The sequence below is a fragment of the Paramormyrops kingsleyae genome, chromosome 7, assembly GCF_048594095.1.
Source record: "Paramormyrops kingsleyae isolate MSU_618 chromosome 7, PKINGS_0.4, whole genome shotgun sequence".
Taxonomy (NCBI): domain Eukaryota; kingdom Metazoa; phylum Chordata; class Actinopteri; order Osteoglossiformes; family Mormyridae; genus Paramormyrops; species Paramormyrops kingsleyae.
Window position 1 is genome coordinate 34,058,315 of NC_132803.1, and position 13,547 is coordinate 34,071,861.

At 44.3% G+C, this 13,547-nt stretch overlaps 1 protein-coding gene across 1 annotated transcript; it reads right to left on the bottom strand.

Annotated features, from left to right (window-relative positions):
* Positions 1-591: 591 nt before the first annotated feature.
* LOC111846288 (lysozyme C-like) lies at positions 592-3,044 on the bottom strand. Its single transcript, XM_023816340.2, has 4 exons — positions 1,690-3,044; positions 1,395-1,553; positions 1,098-1,176; positions 592-880 (listed from the first exon to the last, which is right to left on the bottom strand). Exons 1-4 carry the CDS (start codon positions 1,820-1,822, stop codon positions 814-816), a joined length of 438 nt encoding a protein of 145 aa, XP_023672108.2. The 5' UTR covers positions 1,823-3,044; the 3' UTR covers positions 592-813.
* Between the last annotated feature and the right edge of the window lie 10,503 nt (positions 3,045-13,547).

Consider the following 13,547-nt stretch of genomic DNA (forward strand, 5'->3'; position numbering starts at 1 on the left):
ACAGGCACAACAATGACTTTTGCTCAATACTGCACACATTTAGAAGAACTAAATGAAATCTTAAAATCTCCTTTAAAGGGCAATCAGAGGAAGGAAATACTCAAACCACCTGCTAGCCAAGCAAGTATAAGGTCCTCTCTGAATCTTATCTGAAGTCTCCAAACGAACAATTAGGCAAATATTTGTTGACATTTGGCAATTTTAGCACAATACTGGCCCTTGTGCAGTGGTTCAGTGGTTTGTCGCATTGTTTCATGCCTGTTTGAATCCTGTCTTAACTCTTTGTGTGGAGTTTGCATTTTCTCCCCGTGACACATAGGGATGGTTTGCACATGCCCTCCACTGGCTGACATTCCATTGCAGCTACATCCACAACGTTTAGTAAGACTCTGGACAGGATGGCAAATAGAATCAATCACAAGTCACAGTTATAAGAGGAAGCAATAGGGACTTTATTTAAGAATGGGTGGATTTATCAAAATGGGAGGGAGGACACTGATTGGCAAAATCAGAACCAACGCTCAAACACAGCAAATGAGGAACAGCTGGAACGAATCAACAGCCGATAAAGCAAGACAATCATCTGACATGTGGTTTTAGTCAACATTTAATCATATTTTGCTTCTTTCTTTTCAGCAAGATAGTTTGATTGTGAGTAGTAGGTAAGATTGTAAAATTGTGACTTTCTCTTCACTGGACTGATTTATTCACCTATGCATCACTGATTAATCCTTTGCTAAGTGTATGAAGAATACAACCATTTAAAATCAGAGGGTAAGAAGGTGGTAGTCTTCTCATAACAGGGAGTATGCTTCACACTCCACAGCCTTCAACGTAGGAGCTCAGGTCACGACCACGGCAGTGTGAGTCCCAGCCATACCTGACGATCAAAATGACACAAATTATCAAGAGATCTCAGGACTGGAGGAAACATAAAAACAACACAAATCTGAAAGCCTCTGCCCTACATCAGGAGCGGAATTCGATAGATCAAAAGCTGACGTGAGTTTGTGGAATCCATAGAAAATGCTATGTCACTCATCAACAGATTCAGCTAAACTTAATGCTAACCAGACAGGGACTGTATGCATTCTTACCAAGCAGCCATGCCATTGGGGTCTCTGACCACACGCTTGGCGCACTGGATGGCTACGTCAATGTTGTCAGACAGCAGTTCTGCAAAACAAAGACCAAATAAGACAATGTTATCTGGTGCACATTTGAAGGTGCAGTACAAATGAAAATGTGAGCTGATTAAATATTTGAAAACCCAAAGCATTCTCTTATCTATCATCTTATGCTCACTATTAAAACCTGGCTGGTTGGTGTGCATTTTTCTATCATGGTATTTTCCTCACTCCTTACTACAGTTGATGAGGATTTGTTCTACTCACCACTACAGTCGATACCACAACCATTGGACGTAGGTGTCTGGTAATTGTTGCACCACCAGCGGCTGTTGATCTGGAAAATGCCATAGTCCGTTGATCCATCACTGTCATGGTCGATAGCTTCTGTGTTGTAGTCTGACTCCCATTGGACCAAACAGATCCCTGGGCAAAATCAAACAAATTTATTATTGAAACATAAACAGATAATAATAAAATTTGGCATTAGCATTTGCATTCCCAAATGACTCAAACAGCTAACTACTGTGTAAGATGTATAAAGAGGAATTTGCCAACTTACAATCTGCCAGACTGTATCCATGATACCCATCCATTCCTGAAGCCTCGAGTTTCTGTGCCAACTCACACCGAGAGAAAATCTTGCCATTTGCAATGGCCAAAAGGCCGAAAACAAGAAAGAGAACAGCTTTCATTCTGGAAGTAGTAAAGATCTCTGAGCAAGTCAGTGTAAAATGGTAAAGTCCCTCAAGCGATGCCCCAATATAAAGAGGAGGGCTGTGATTTGCACAGTCAGTAATATTTGTTTAATAATGAAAAATTCCATTCTGCTGATTCAGGGTTTGTGTTTGCGGGGCGTCCTTCAGCTTGGCCAAGTAATCCCTTAAAGGTCAACCTAAGATGTTCAGACATGGACGTGGAACATTGTGTTATGAAAGCAACAGAATGAAACACTTCCCAGTTATGTACAGTTTGGAATATTAATAAATGTAAAGAATGAAAACTAAAATGGATGCTTTTTTGTCAGTTAAAATGAAATGAATTTGAAGTAACAGAAATCTTGTTTATTATTCAAGGTACTGTATAGCTGTTATACATAAAATACACCAAAGTTTTAGAATAAATAGTTTTTCTCCTTTGAATAAAAAAGCCTTTGCATTCTATATGAAATTATCTATCTTGCTGCCCTCTGTCTTAGTGTACATTGTGTGTAACAACTTCTTTCCTCATGTCATCAGAATCTTCAATATATTTTTAAGTCATTACCCCCCTTTGGGATTCCATTGAAAAATCTAATTCACAAGTTTACCAGCTATCTGCATTGGTTACTTTATGCATCAATTGCATTTAACAAATGGTAATGATAAAGAACTGCCTTACACTGTACTTCACATACCTACTGCTTTCACTGTCAGCTGTTCACACGAATATTTCTAAACTGAGATAATGTACAACCAAACCCGCCGCACAGCCCTGGTTAAAAGCTGCACTATTTCTACAGGTTATTTATTTATTCATTCATTATTGCCTTGTGTTTTTTTTTATTTTTGGTGTAAAGCAATTTTTCAGACATATGCCATTAGTCCTCATATGATCCATGAGCTTAGTCCATGAACAGCATTGAGGGGAATGAACACTGAACACTACTGCAGCCATTTTGAAAGAATGGGTGACTGCCCAGGGGATCAGTTTAAATCCTGTGGTCTTTGATTGAACGTAATTCGTTGAAGACGCCATTAATTTGCAGAAAAGAGGAACTTGGGAATTGTTTAGCAGCCAAACTGGTTTCTCAAATACATGAAAACAGATTGGGAAATAATTGGCACATGCAGCCGTGACCAGTTTGTAACTCAGTATTTCCCAGTCTGGTCCTCAGGGACCCACAGACAGTTCACATTTTTGCTCACTTTCAGCTCTGGTAGGGAGCTGGAAGGGAGCAAAATTGTGGACTGGCTGTGTGTCCCCAAGGACCGTATTGAGAAGTATTGTTGTAACTGACATAAAGGCCACCGCGAGTTACACTGTATACAAAAGTCAAACTGAAGCAGTTATTAACTCTTTTTAAAAATTTTAATTGTTTTCTAAGTTGTTAAAAACACTCAAAAATGTGCAGCATAATCACCATAGTAGTGACCAGCACAGCATTTGCAATATAAACAATAACTGTTAATAACATTAAAATTTAGGGTGGTAACCTTCCGATGTATAATATAATAAATGGTGGTGAGACATACACACAGACAGAAAATAAAGAGATTAAAATAGTATCCATTCTGATATTAAGATTCTTATGATGACAAGCAGGACAGCACAGTGGTGCAGTAGTTAGCACATGTGGGACCATGGGTGTGGATTTCACATGTTCTCTGTGTTGTCATGGGGTTTCCTTCAGGTACTCCAGTTTCCCCCCACAGTCCAAAAACATGCTGAGGTTAATTAGAGTCACCAACTTGCCCGTAGGTGCCTGTGCACTCTACGGTGTTTAGGTATTCACATAGTTGTACTATTGTGTTACAGAGTCAGAAGGACACGTAGCATAAGCTTTTCATTGTATAGTGTAACTTATAGCTTATGCTGCATGTGACAATAAAGTCTTGATTTTTGAACAGTGACAAAGATGATGGAGGCATTTTACACTGGGAGCTCCAGGGACCTCAGGGAGCCAGAAGTGACTGCTGAAGTACTTCTGCTGACTGTGTACAGTTTAAGTCTTTGTGAGTCACAGCATTCGGCTACCTTCTCCTGCTTTGTTTCCTGCTGGAATGACTGGTGCTGGAATGACTGGTGCTGGAATGACTGGAGTAACCGAAGACAGTAGGTCCAGTTGTTTCTTGTAGTGACACTAACTTTCCACCCCACAGATTTTCTCTTAGCAGAAATGATGAACAGCAAACCTGGTAATATACTCATTTACTGGCACCTAAAATAGCCCCAATTGATCGGATCTAACTAGGCCCATGACCAATAAAACTGGGCCATCCATCTATAACGCCAGGTCTTCTGCCTGCTGGTTCCTGAGATTTATATCCCAAACCAGCTTTTGTCCAAAGCAACATACGTTTGTTTGTTTGTTTATTATTATTATTATTATTATTACATTATTATTATGAGAAAGCAGCATCAGACATTCCTGGAGCAATTGGCTTAGGTTACCTGGGGTATTTCAGGTTGCCTGGGCTACAAACCAGGTATATAATTGACAAAACAGGAATAAGATTATCTTTGGAAAGTTACTTCATTCCATAGTCTTGAGTTCACAAAGGGCCTACAGAAGTGAGGTCTGGTTGATTGCAACAGCCAAATTCTGACTTGTAAGTTTAATCTGAATTCACTACACTATGTGTGAGTAGATGCAGATGGAGTCCAGCTGCTAGTGACATGCATTAGGTACAGAGAACAATGTATTTGTCAGCTGTGATGTTTAATAGTGTAATCGTGATGTTTTAGTCATTAGATTAGATTATATAAACTTTATTGATATTCTAAGAATATTCTTATATTTTAGATAAAGGCACAAGACAACCGTGAAGGAAAAGGATTTCACTTTTGATTGATCACAAAACAACAGATAATTATATTATAACACCCAGCACCTGCTCCAGTAGAATTCCCAAGAAATGAGAGGATGGCAGAACAAGATAACTGGGTTTGGAGAACCTTTTAAATCTCCATGGTAACCAATCACTAGCTCCGAACACAGAAATGCCAAGGCTAATAAAACCCAGCGTACCCCAACTGGGCTGACTGGCCTTCATTAAGGTATGAATCAGGCCAGCTGGGTGAACCTGAGAAACTTTAAAGTGTATTTGCTAGGGAGTGAGTCACGGATTCATGGTGTGAACCTAAGATGGTTATGCTGGTTCATGTTATGTTTTGATGAATGAATCATGCTTGTTTTCAGTTGAATGTATGAACAGCTATAATATTTTAACAATAATTTGAGAGTTTTCAGGCAGTTGCCACCATGGAACTGTACAAAGCCTTATTTAGGCTATTAAGGCTGTATTACCCCTCCTGGAGCCGACACCTTATCGTGGTGGAGGGGTTTGCGTGTTCCAGTGATCCCAGGAGCTAAGTTGCCCGGGGCTTTATGCCCCTGGTAGGGTCACCCAAGGCAAACAGGTCCGGGGTGAGGAACCAGAGGAAGTTCGGCTCAAAAGACCCCATATGATGATAAAAATTTTGGAAACACGTTTTCCCTTGCCCGGACGCGGGTCACCGGGGCCCCCCCCTGGAGCCAGGCCTGGGGTTGGGGCTCGATGGCGAGCGCCTGGTGGCCAGGCCTATACCCATGGGGCCTGGTCGGGCACAGCCCGAACAAGGCACGTGGGTCCCCCTTCCAATGGGCTCACCACCCGTAGGAGGGGCCATAGGGGTCGGGTGCATTGTGAGCTGGGCAGTGGCCAAAGGCGGGGACCTTGGCGGTCCGATCCTCGGCTGCAGAAGCTAGCTCTTGGGACATGGAATGTCACCTCTCTGATGGGGAAGGAGCCTGAGCTGGTGCGCGAGGTTGTGAAATTCCGGCTAGACATAGTCGGGCTCACCTCGACTCACGGCTTGGGCTCTGGAACCAGTCTCCTTAAAGGGGGTTGGACCCTTTTCCACTCTGGAGTTGCCTGCGGGGAGAGGCGCCGAGCGGGGGTGGGCATACTTATTGCCCCCTGGCTGGGTGCCTGTACATTGGGGTTTACCGCGGTGGACAAGAGGGTAGCCTCCCTTCGTCTTTGGGTGGGGGGACGGGTTCTGACTGTTGTTTGCGCTTATGCGCCGAGCGGCAGTTCAGAGTACCCACCCTTTTTAGAGTCTCTGGAAGGGGTGTTGGAGAGCATTCCTTCTGGGGACTCTCTTGTACTGCTAGGGGACTTCAATGCTCACGTGGGCAATGACAGTGAGACCTGGAGTGGCGTGATTGGGAGGAACGGCCCCCCCGATCTGAACCCGAGTGGTGTTCTGTTGTTGGACTTCTGTGCTCGCCACGGATTGTCCATAATGAACACCATGTTCAGGCATAAGGGTGTTCATATGTGCACTTGGCGCCAGGACACCCTAGGCCGCAGTTCGATGATCGACTTTGTAGTCGTGTCGTCGGACTTGCGGCCGCATGTCTTGGACACTCGGGTGAAGAGAGGGGCGGAGCTGTCAACTGATCACTACCTGGTGGTGGGTTGGCTCCGCTGGTGGGGGAGGAAGCCGGCCAGGCCTGGCAGGCCCAAGCGTATAGTGAGGGTCTGCTGGGAACGTCTGGCTGAATCCCCTGTCAGGAGGAGTTTCAACTCCTACCTCCGGCAGAACTTTTCCCATGTCCCGGGGGAGGCGGGGGACATTGAGTCCGAATGGGCCATGTTCCGCGCCTCCATTGTGGAGGCGGCTGACCGGAGCTGTGGCCGTAAGGTAGTTGGTGCCTGTCGCGGCGGCAATCCGCGAACCCGCTGGTGGACACCAGTGGTGAGGGATGTCGTCAAGCTGAAGAAGGAGTCCTATCGGGCCTATTTAGCCTGTGGGACTCTAGAGGCAGCTGACGGGTACCGGCAGGCCAGGCGGGATAAGGCTTTGGCGGTCGCTGAGGCAAAAACTCGGGTTCGGGAGGAATTTGGCGAGGCCATGGAAAATGACTTCCGGACGGCTTCGAGGCGATTCTGGTCCACCATCCGGCAGCTCCGGGTGGGAAAGCGGTGCAACATCAACACTGTTTATGGTGGGGATGGGGTGCTGCTGACCTCAACCCGGGACGTTTTGGGTCGGTGGAAGGAATACTTCGAAGACCTCCTCAATCCCACCGACACGCCTTCCGATGTGGAAGCAAAGTATGGGGACTTGGGTGTGGACTCCCCTATCTCGGGGGCGGAGGTCACTGAGGTGGTTAAAAAGCTCCTCGGTGGCCGAGCCCCGGGGGTGGATGAGATCCGCCCAGAGTTCCTGAAGACTCTGGATGCTGTAGGGCTGTCTTGGTTGACACGCATCTGCAGCATCGCGTGGACATCGGGGGCAGTGCCTCTGGACTGGCAGACCGGGGTGGTGGTCCCCCTCTTCAAGAAAGGGGACCAGAGGGTGTGCTCCAACTATAGGGGGATCACACTCCTCAGCCTCCCTGGTAAGGTCTATTCAGGGGTTCTGGAGAGGAGGGTCCGCTGGATTGTCGAACCTCGGATTCAGGAGGAGCAGTGTGGTTTTCGCCCCGGCCGTGGAACAGTGGACCAGCTCTATACTCTCCGCAGGGTTCTGGAGGGTTCATGGGAGTTTGCCCAACCAGTCTACATGTGTTTTGTGGACTTGGAGAAGGCATTCGACCGTGTCCCTCGGGCAGTCCTGTGAGGGGTGCTCCGGGAGTATGGGGTGCCGGGCTTCCTTTTAAGGGCTGTTCGGTCCCTGTATGACCGGTGCCAGAGTCTGGTCCGCATGAGCGGCAATAAGTCGGACTTGTTTCCGGTGAGGGTTGGACTCCGTCAGGGCTGTCCTTTGTCACCGATTCTGTTCATAACTTTTATGGACAGAATTTCTAGGTGCAGCCAGGGCGCTGAGGGTGTCCGGTTTGGTGACCTCAGGATTAGGTCTCTGCTTTTTGCAGATGATGTGGTCCTGTTGGCCTCATCAGACCGTGACCTTCGGCTCTCGCTGGGACAGTTTGCAGCCGAGTATGAAACGGCTGGGATGAGAATCAGCACCTCCAAATCCGAGACCATGGTCCTCAGCCGGAAAAGGGTAGAATGCTCTCTCCGGGTCGGGGACAGGCGGATCGGTGCGGTGTCCGCAGTGATGCGGGCGCTGCATCGGTCTGTCATGGTGAAGAAGGGGCTGAGCCAAAAGGCGAAGCTCTCGATTTTCCAGTCGATCTACGTTCCTACCCTCACCCATGGTCACGAGCTGTGGGTAGTGACCGAAAGAACGAGATCGCGAGTGCAAGCGGCCGAATGAGTTTCCTCCGCAGGGTGGCTGGGCTCTCCCTTAGAGATAGGGTGAGGAGCTCGGTCATTCGGGAGGGACTCAGAGTAGAGCCGCTGCTCCTCCGCATTGAGAGGAGTCAGATGAGGTGGCTCGGGCATCTGATTAGGATGCCTCCTGGGCGCCTCCCTGGTGAGGTGTTCCGGGCATGTCCCACTGGGAGGAGGCCCCGGGGAAGACCCAGGACACGCTGGAGGGACTATGTCTCTCGGCTGGCCTGGGAACGCCTCGGGATTCCCCCAGAGGAGCTGGATGAAGTGGCCGGGGAGAGGGAAGTCTGGGTTTCCCTGCTGAGACTGCTGCCCCCGCGACCCGACATCGGATAAGCGGGAGAAAATGGATGGATGGATGGAAGCTGTATTAATGCATAGCCCGACTATTATGTTTATAAGTAACAAAAATGGCAAGGGTTGTTGGTGTTAACAGAAGAATAAATGGTGATCCAGTCAGGCAATTGGTTCATCATGATTTATAACTGACAGATTTTGTAAAATTACATGTATAAAAATGTATTATGTTGTGTTTGCATCTTAAGTTTTTTTTCCTTACAGGAATATGTGATAACAAAATCGTTCCTCCTTTTCCAGTAACCTCCTTTTGTGATGACTGGAATCGTATGTTTGCATATGGCTTAAAGCATAAAACCTTTCACATATATAATATGTAACACAAGTAGTAAATTTCATCTCCACGGATAAGCTGGTTATGTATTCAGGACTTCAAGATTAGATTACATTAATGTCCTCCTATCGGGCTCTTTAAATACTTTCTTGATGTGCGTGCAAGTTATTGAACAAAGTTACTGACTTACGAGAAGTTCACTAACTTACCAGTACAGCTTGCACATTATGGTTCTGTAATCACGTATCAGAATTGATTTTCAGATTTGATGATGAATATATGAATGATGCTTATTACTCCTGTAACTACAGACAGTCTTGCCCAAACACCCTGAAGACCTTGATTGTAATAGACTATTTCATTTGTAGCATGGAGAACCAGTTAGGACAACAAAGGACAGCAAAGACACCCCATGCTAAGATCTTATCCTCTTTTTTCCATGTCCCAGCTACCAGTGTTGAGTATTGTTACGTCTGTGTGTGTGTGTCCAGTCCATCTCTCCATCAGATCCCATTCCATCAAGCTGCTGATTCCGGTTCTGCATTTTCCATCTCTCTACACAAGCCGTGCCAAAACTGGATCTACTGGTTATCATCGCCTCGTTCCCGTTTCCCGCCTCTACAGCCCCGGATCATAAAAGACGCCTGCACACCCCATCTCCCAGCTCTTGCTCGGGATTTGTATTTGCTTTGCCTTTTGCTAGTGTATTTTTGGATTTACTGTTACGACCCGTTTTGGCTTTCGACTTTCGCGTTTTTGGTTTTCGGTTTGGTTTTGGTTGCTCGGCTTGGATTGATTTACCCGTGTTTTGACTATTGCCTGATTATCGACTATTCTTAGGATTTCGGATTGGTTTTGGTTGCTTGTGTTATATATATATATATATATATATATATATATATATATATATTCTTTTTTTTTGTATGTGTGTGTGTATGGGGATAAGGGTTGTAGGGAGTGACTGACATTTGTTTTCTGCGTGTACGGCGTTTTTGTCCCTGTTTTGTGATTAGCGAGGGTTAGGATAGCGTTTGTCTTTTGTTTCACTTTTGTTTTTGGTTAGGGAAGTTCGTCGGTACGCGGTTAGTTAATTCACTGGATTTTGTTTATTGTTTTGGCCGGTGTCACTCCTGAAGTTCACCTTTTCCCCTGAAATACACAGTGTTATCATCTTCATCGCCTTGGGTGTTGATTATTCCCTCACCTCCTTCTCCTCTACCTCCCGACTCCCTGTTCCCCTTTTCCCGAACCATATCGCTGTTTACGCCCCGTCCCTAGACCGGGACGTAACAGAATGCCTAAGCAGACAGCATTTTGTCAGCTAAGGTCACCTATAACCCCTAATTACATTGTGCTTATAATGCAGATGCTTTAACCTAAAGTGATGTACATTTTTGAGAAAGCAGGGTCTGCCAGTCCCTGGAGCAATTGGGGATTAAAGGCCTTGCTCAAGTGCCCAATGGGGAAGCTACTGAATCGGTGACCTTCTAATGACAGACCGAGTGTCCTAACCCGCCGAGTCACACCCCCTCACAGTAAAATCACTCTGCTGACTACAGAAACTGTACAAGCCACCTTCTAATCATGAGCACGCTGTCCAAATCTGCTGAGGAACCCCCCCCCCCCCCGTGATATATGGGTGACCTTAATGACTTTCATTCATGGTTGCACTTAGAGCCTCATACACATTCTCTTATCGCCAGGGGCATTTCTACTGGCACCTGGAAATTGACAGATTAACATGTTCAGGCTATACATCCTTCTTCAGGAGATTAACATGGGGAATCGAAATAACATGAAGCCATATACTCCGATTTTAGCTTTGGGTTGTGTGTACAGTAGGACATGTTTTGAGATGTAATTTTGGAAATAGGGATACATTTTCTGGGACATTTTAGAGAAGGAAACTTTCCAAGAGAATTTTTGGGGATTTATGGGAATTATTGGAAATTTAGATTTTCCTGTATATGAACGGTTGTCAAAGAAAAAAAAATATTGTAAACAAATACAGTTCAATAATAGAAAAAGAATAATTTTGAAGAGATTTACTTTATTGAACATTAACCCACTACCAAAGGGAGACCAGCTGTGCTCAGAGGCAGCTGATGTTGGATTTGTGAGATTTATGCTCCAGCTGGTGACCAGACCTTGGTTGAGTAAAGACCCTTCCCTGCTGAGGTCGAGATGTGCTTGGATGACTGCTGAATTCCTCCTCCATTTCAAAGGCCTTGCTTAATCAAAACTTTGCCAAGTAATGTGGAAATTGTATTATAAATTGCCCAAATCGTAAAATTTCTTTGCATGGGAACTTTCTAAAACTTTTCCACCCCTTTGCAACCCTAGTTGGAAATAATCAACAAGTGCTAGCCATTTTGCTCTCCTACACTCACTTTGTTCTTATTGTCCATCTTCTCATGTTAATGCAGATTCAAAACAAAAACGAGACAAGCCTGAAACAGATGGGGATTCCCTCAGCGTAAATGGCCCACTGGGGAAAAAAAAGTATTTCAGGATACTTTTGTGAGATACTTTTCACCAAAATTGGGTCATATTTCCCATCAAATAGGCTTAATATTCAGTGTTCCAAACAACGAATGGCAAAACGCTACTGAATGCTTTCGGCGGTTTGCTTCCAAAAGTGCAGGATTTCATGTTCTGTCCTGTTATCACATATCTGACTGTTATTACTCATGTTCCGTTATTACATGTGATTTTCTTGGCACCAACTAAGAGGTGTACATAAAAAATACAAGCTGGCTGTTCCTCTTTGTGTAGTAATTGAAAAGGGGTAGTTGTTGTAATGAAGATTAACTTTATCACAGAGGAAGGGTCATGTTCTTGCCTTAATATCAAATTACATAGAAGGGCACTTTGTCAAAAATAAATGACAATGATGAAATCCTCATCTTAAAGATACAATTTACCATCTGTGTGCTGGTATGTAGGGAAGTTTAGATGTCGATGTTTGTAAAGCTGTTAATAAAAATTATCACTATCAAGAGGCTTGCATACAAATCCTGAGCATAAAGATGTCTGTGACGTCTGTACAACATAGGGCTTTATGTCAGAAACTATGCAGCACAACACTGGGAAAATATCAACAGATTCTTCATATACAGGAAATCAGTGTCATACAGTAAGATTTACAGAACTGAGCAAAACAGCCAAAAGGGAGATCATATGGTGATTACTGTTTACTGAGTAACTCCAATTAATGCAGAGACCATTCTAGGGAGCACAGGGCAAAAAACACACTGGGTGAGATAGCAATCCGTCACAGGGCATGTGCACACAGACTACGGTCATGTACGGGACTCCATTTAGCCAAACTGCACGTTCTTGGAAATCACAGCACAGAAAAGCCCATGGGAGAGCATGCAAAGTCCACAGGCATTATATGGCATTTATGGAAATGGTTTGGACAGTGCCTCCTGTTCAGTTTCATTTATGGATGGACAAAACTCTAAAAATGCGCTGTTACGCATCTGCGTAGCATAAATATTGGATCAAAAACTGGTTCTTAAAAAAAATAATAATCAGACAGTAAAAAAAAAAACACACCTTCAGTTAGTTTGAAAAATCGACAGCAATATTTGTGTGCAAAGGAATAGCATTAAAATGCGTGAAATTGTAATCTTACAAAGCCTTTCAACAGTAACTTTATTGACTAATACATTTGTACTGAGCCTTATGGCCTGTTGCTGCCCCCTACTGGACAGCACCTCTTTAGTCTGTTCTAACCAGAAGGAACTTAACTGGAAAAATGTCAGATATGAAAATCATTATCTAAGGTTAAGTAATTATATGTTTTCCCCTCAGGGATTAATCAAGTTCATTTTCTTTCATCTATCTAGTTAATATTAACATTAAAAATTGCTATAGTAACTCAGGAAAGATGTATACATGTATACAAGCATTATGAGGTTTGAATCTAGTCTGTAATTCTATATGGGGAGTGTTTGGTAATTCAGCCAAGTGCAAATTGGAAAATGATAGGAATACATGCAATGTTCATGTTTTTCTTCAATTACCTCAAAGTTTTGCAAAACCTTCAGCAATCAATGAACAGCAGTAGTTTTGACTAGATACTGGTTTATCTGTAGCATAAGGGCATTTATGTGGTGAATTTGACATAGTTTACATCTTTCACAATGTTGTTTCATTTGGCCTTTTACCACTTTTATTTTAATGCACTCTGACTTTTAATACATGATATAATACACACATTTTATAATCTGAAAGTTATTGTGGTACCAACACACACATATTATCCTACAGTAATTGATTAAACTCAGTCCTCGGCGACCCTCCCGACTGCTGTGGACCAGATTGGGAAACACTGGATTAAGTCAAAACAGCACTAACCACTAATTCACTGCATTATATTACATCGTCATAGTTGACCTCTGATGCCATTTTCATACTGACCAGCTGAGACGACCAGGCCCAGGGTTGACATCCGGCTTAAGGACAGGCCTACAGCACTGTAAATCTGGAGAGATGGTTCACTGGCCTTCTGCTGGGTCTTCAAACTGCAGAAACAGTGCCGCTTCCACCAAGACCAAGGCTATACTTACCCATGAATTGACTGTTAAGTTTATGGTGGTTGCTCATTTAAAAACTTTCGATTTCCTATGCTTTTGGGGTGAAATGCAGTGGTTTGCTCTGCCCATTAAGCATGTTTGAGTTTAGTAAGCAACCTGTTTACCAGCTCCCCCCAGAGGCCATAAAATGTAAGAAAAACTGTACTGTTCTAGAGGAGGCAGCTTAGTGGTCAGTCCTGTAGCGGTGTATCTCCATGGTTAAGGGTTCGAGCCCCTACCCCAATTCCAAAAATGTGCAGTTAGGTGAATGAGTGTC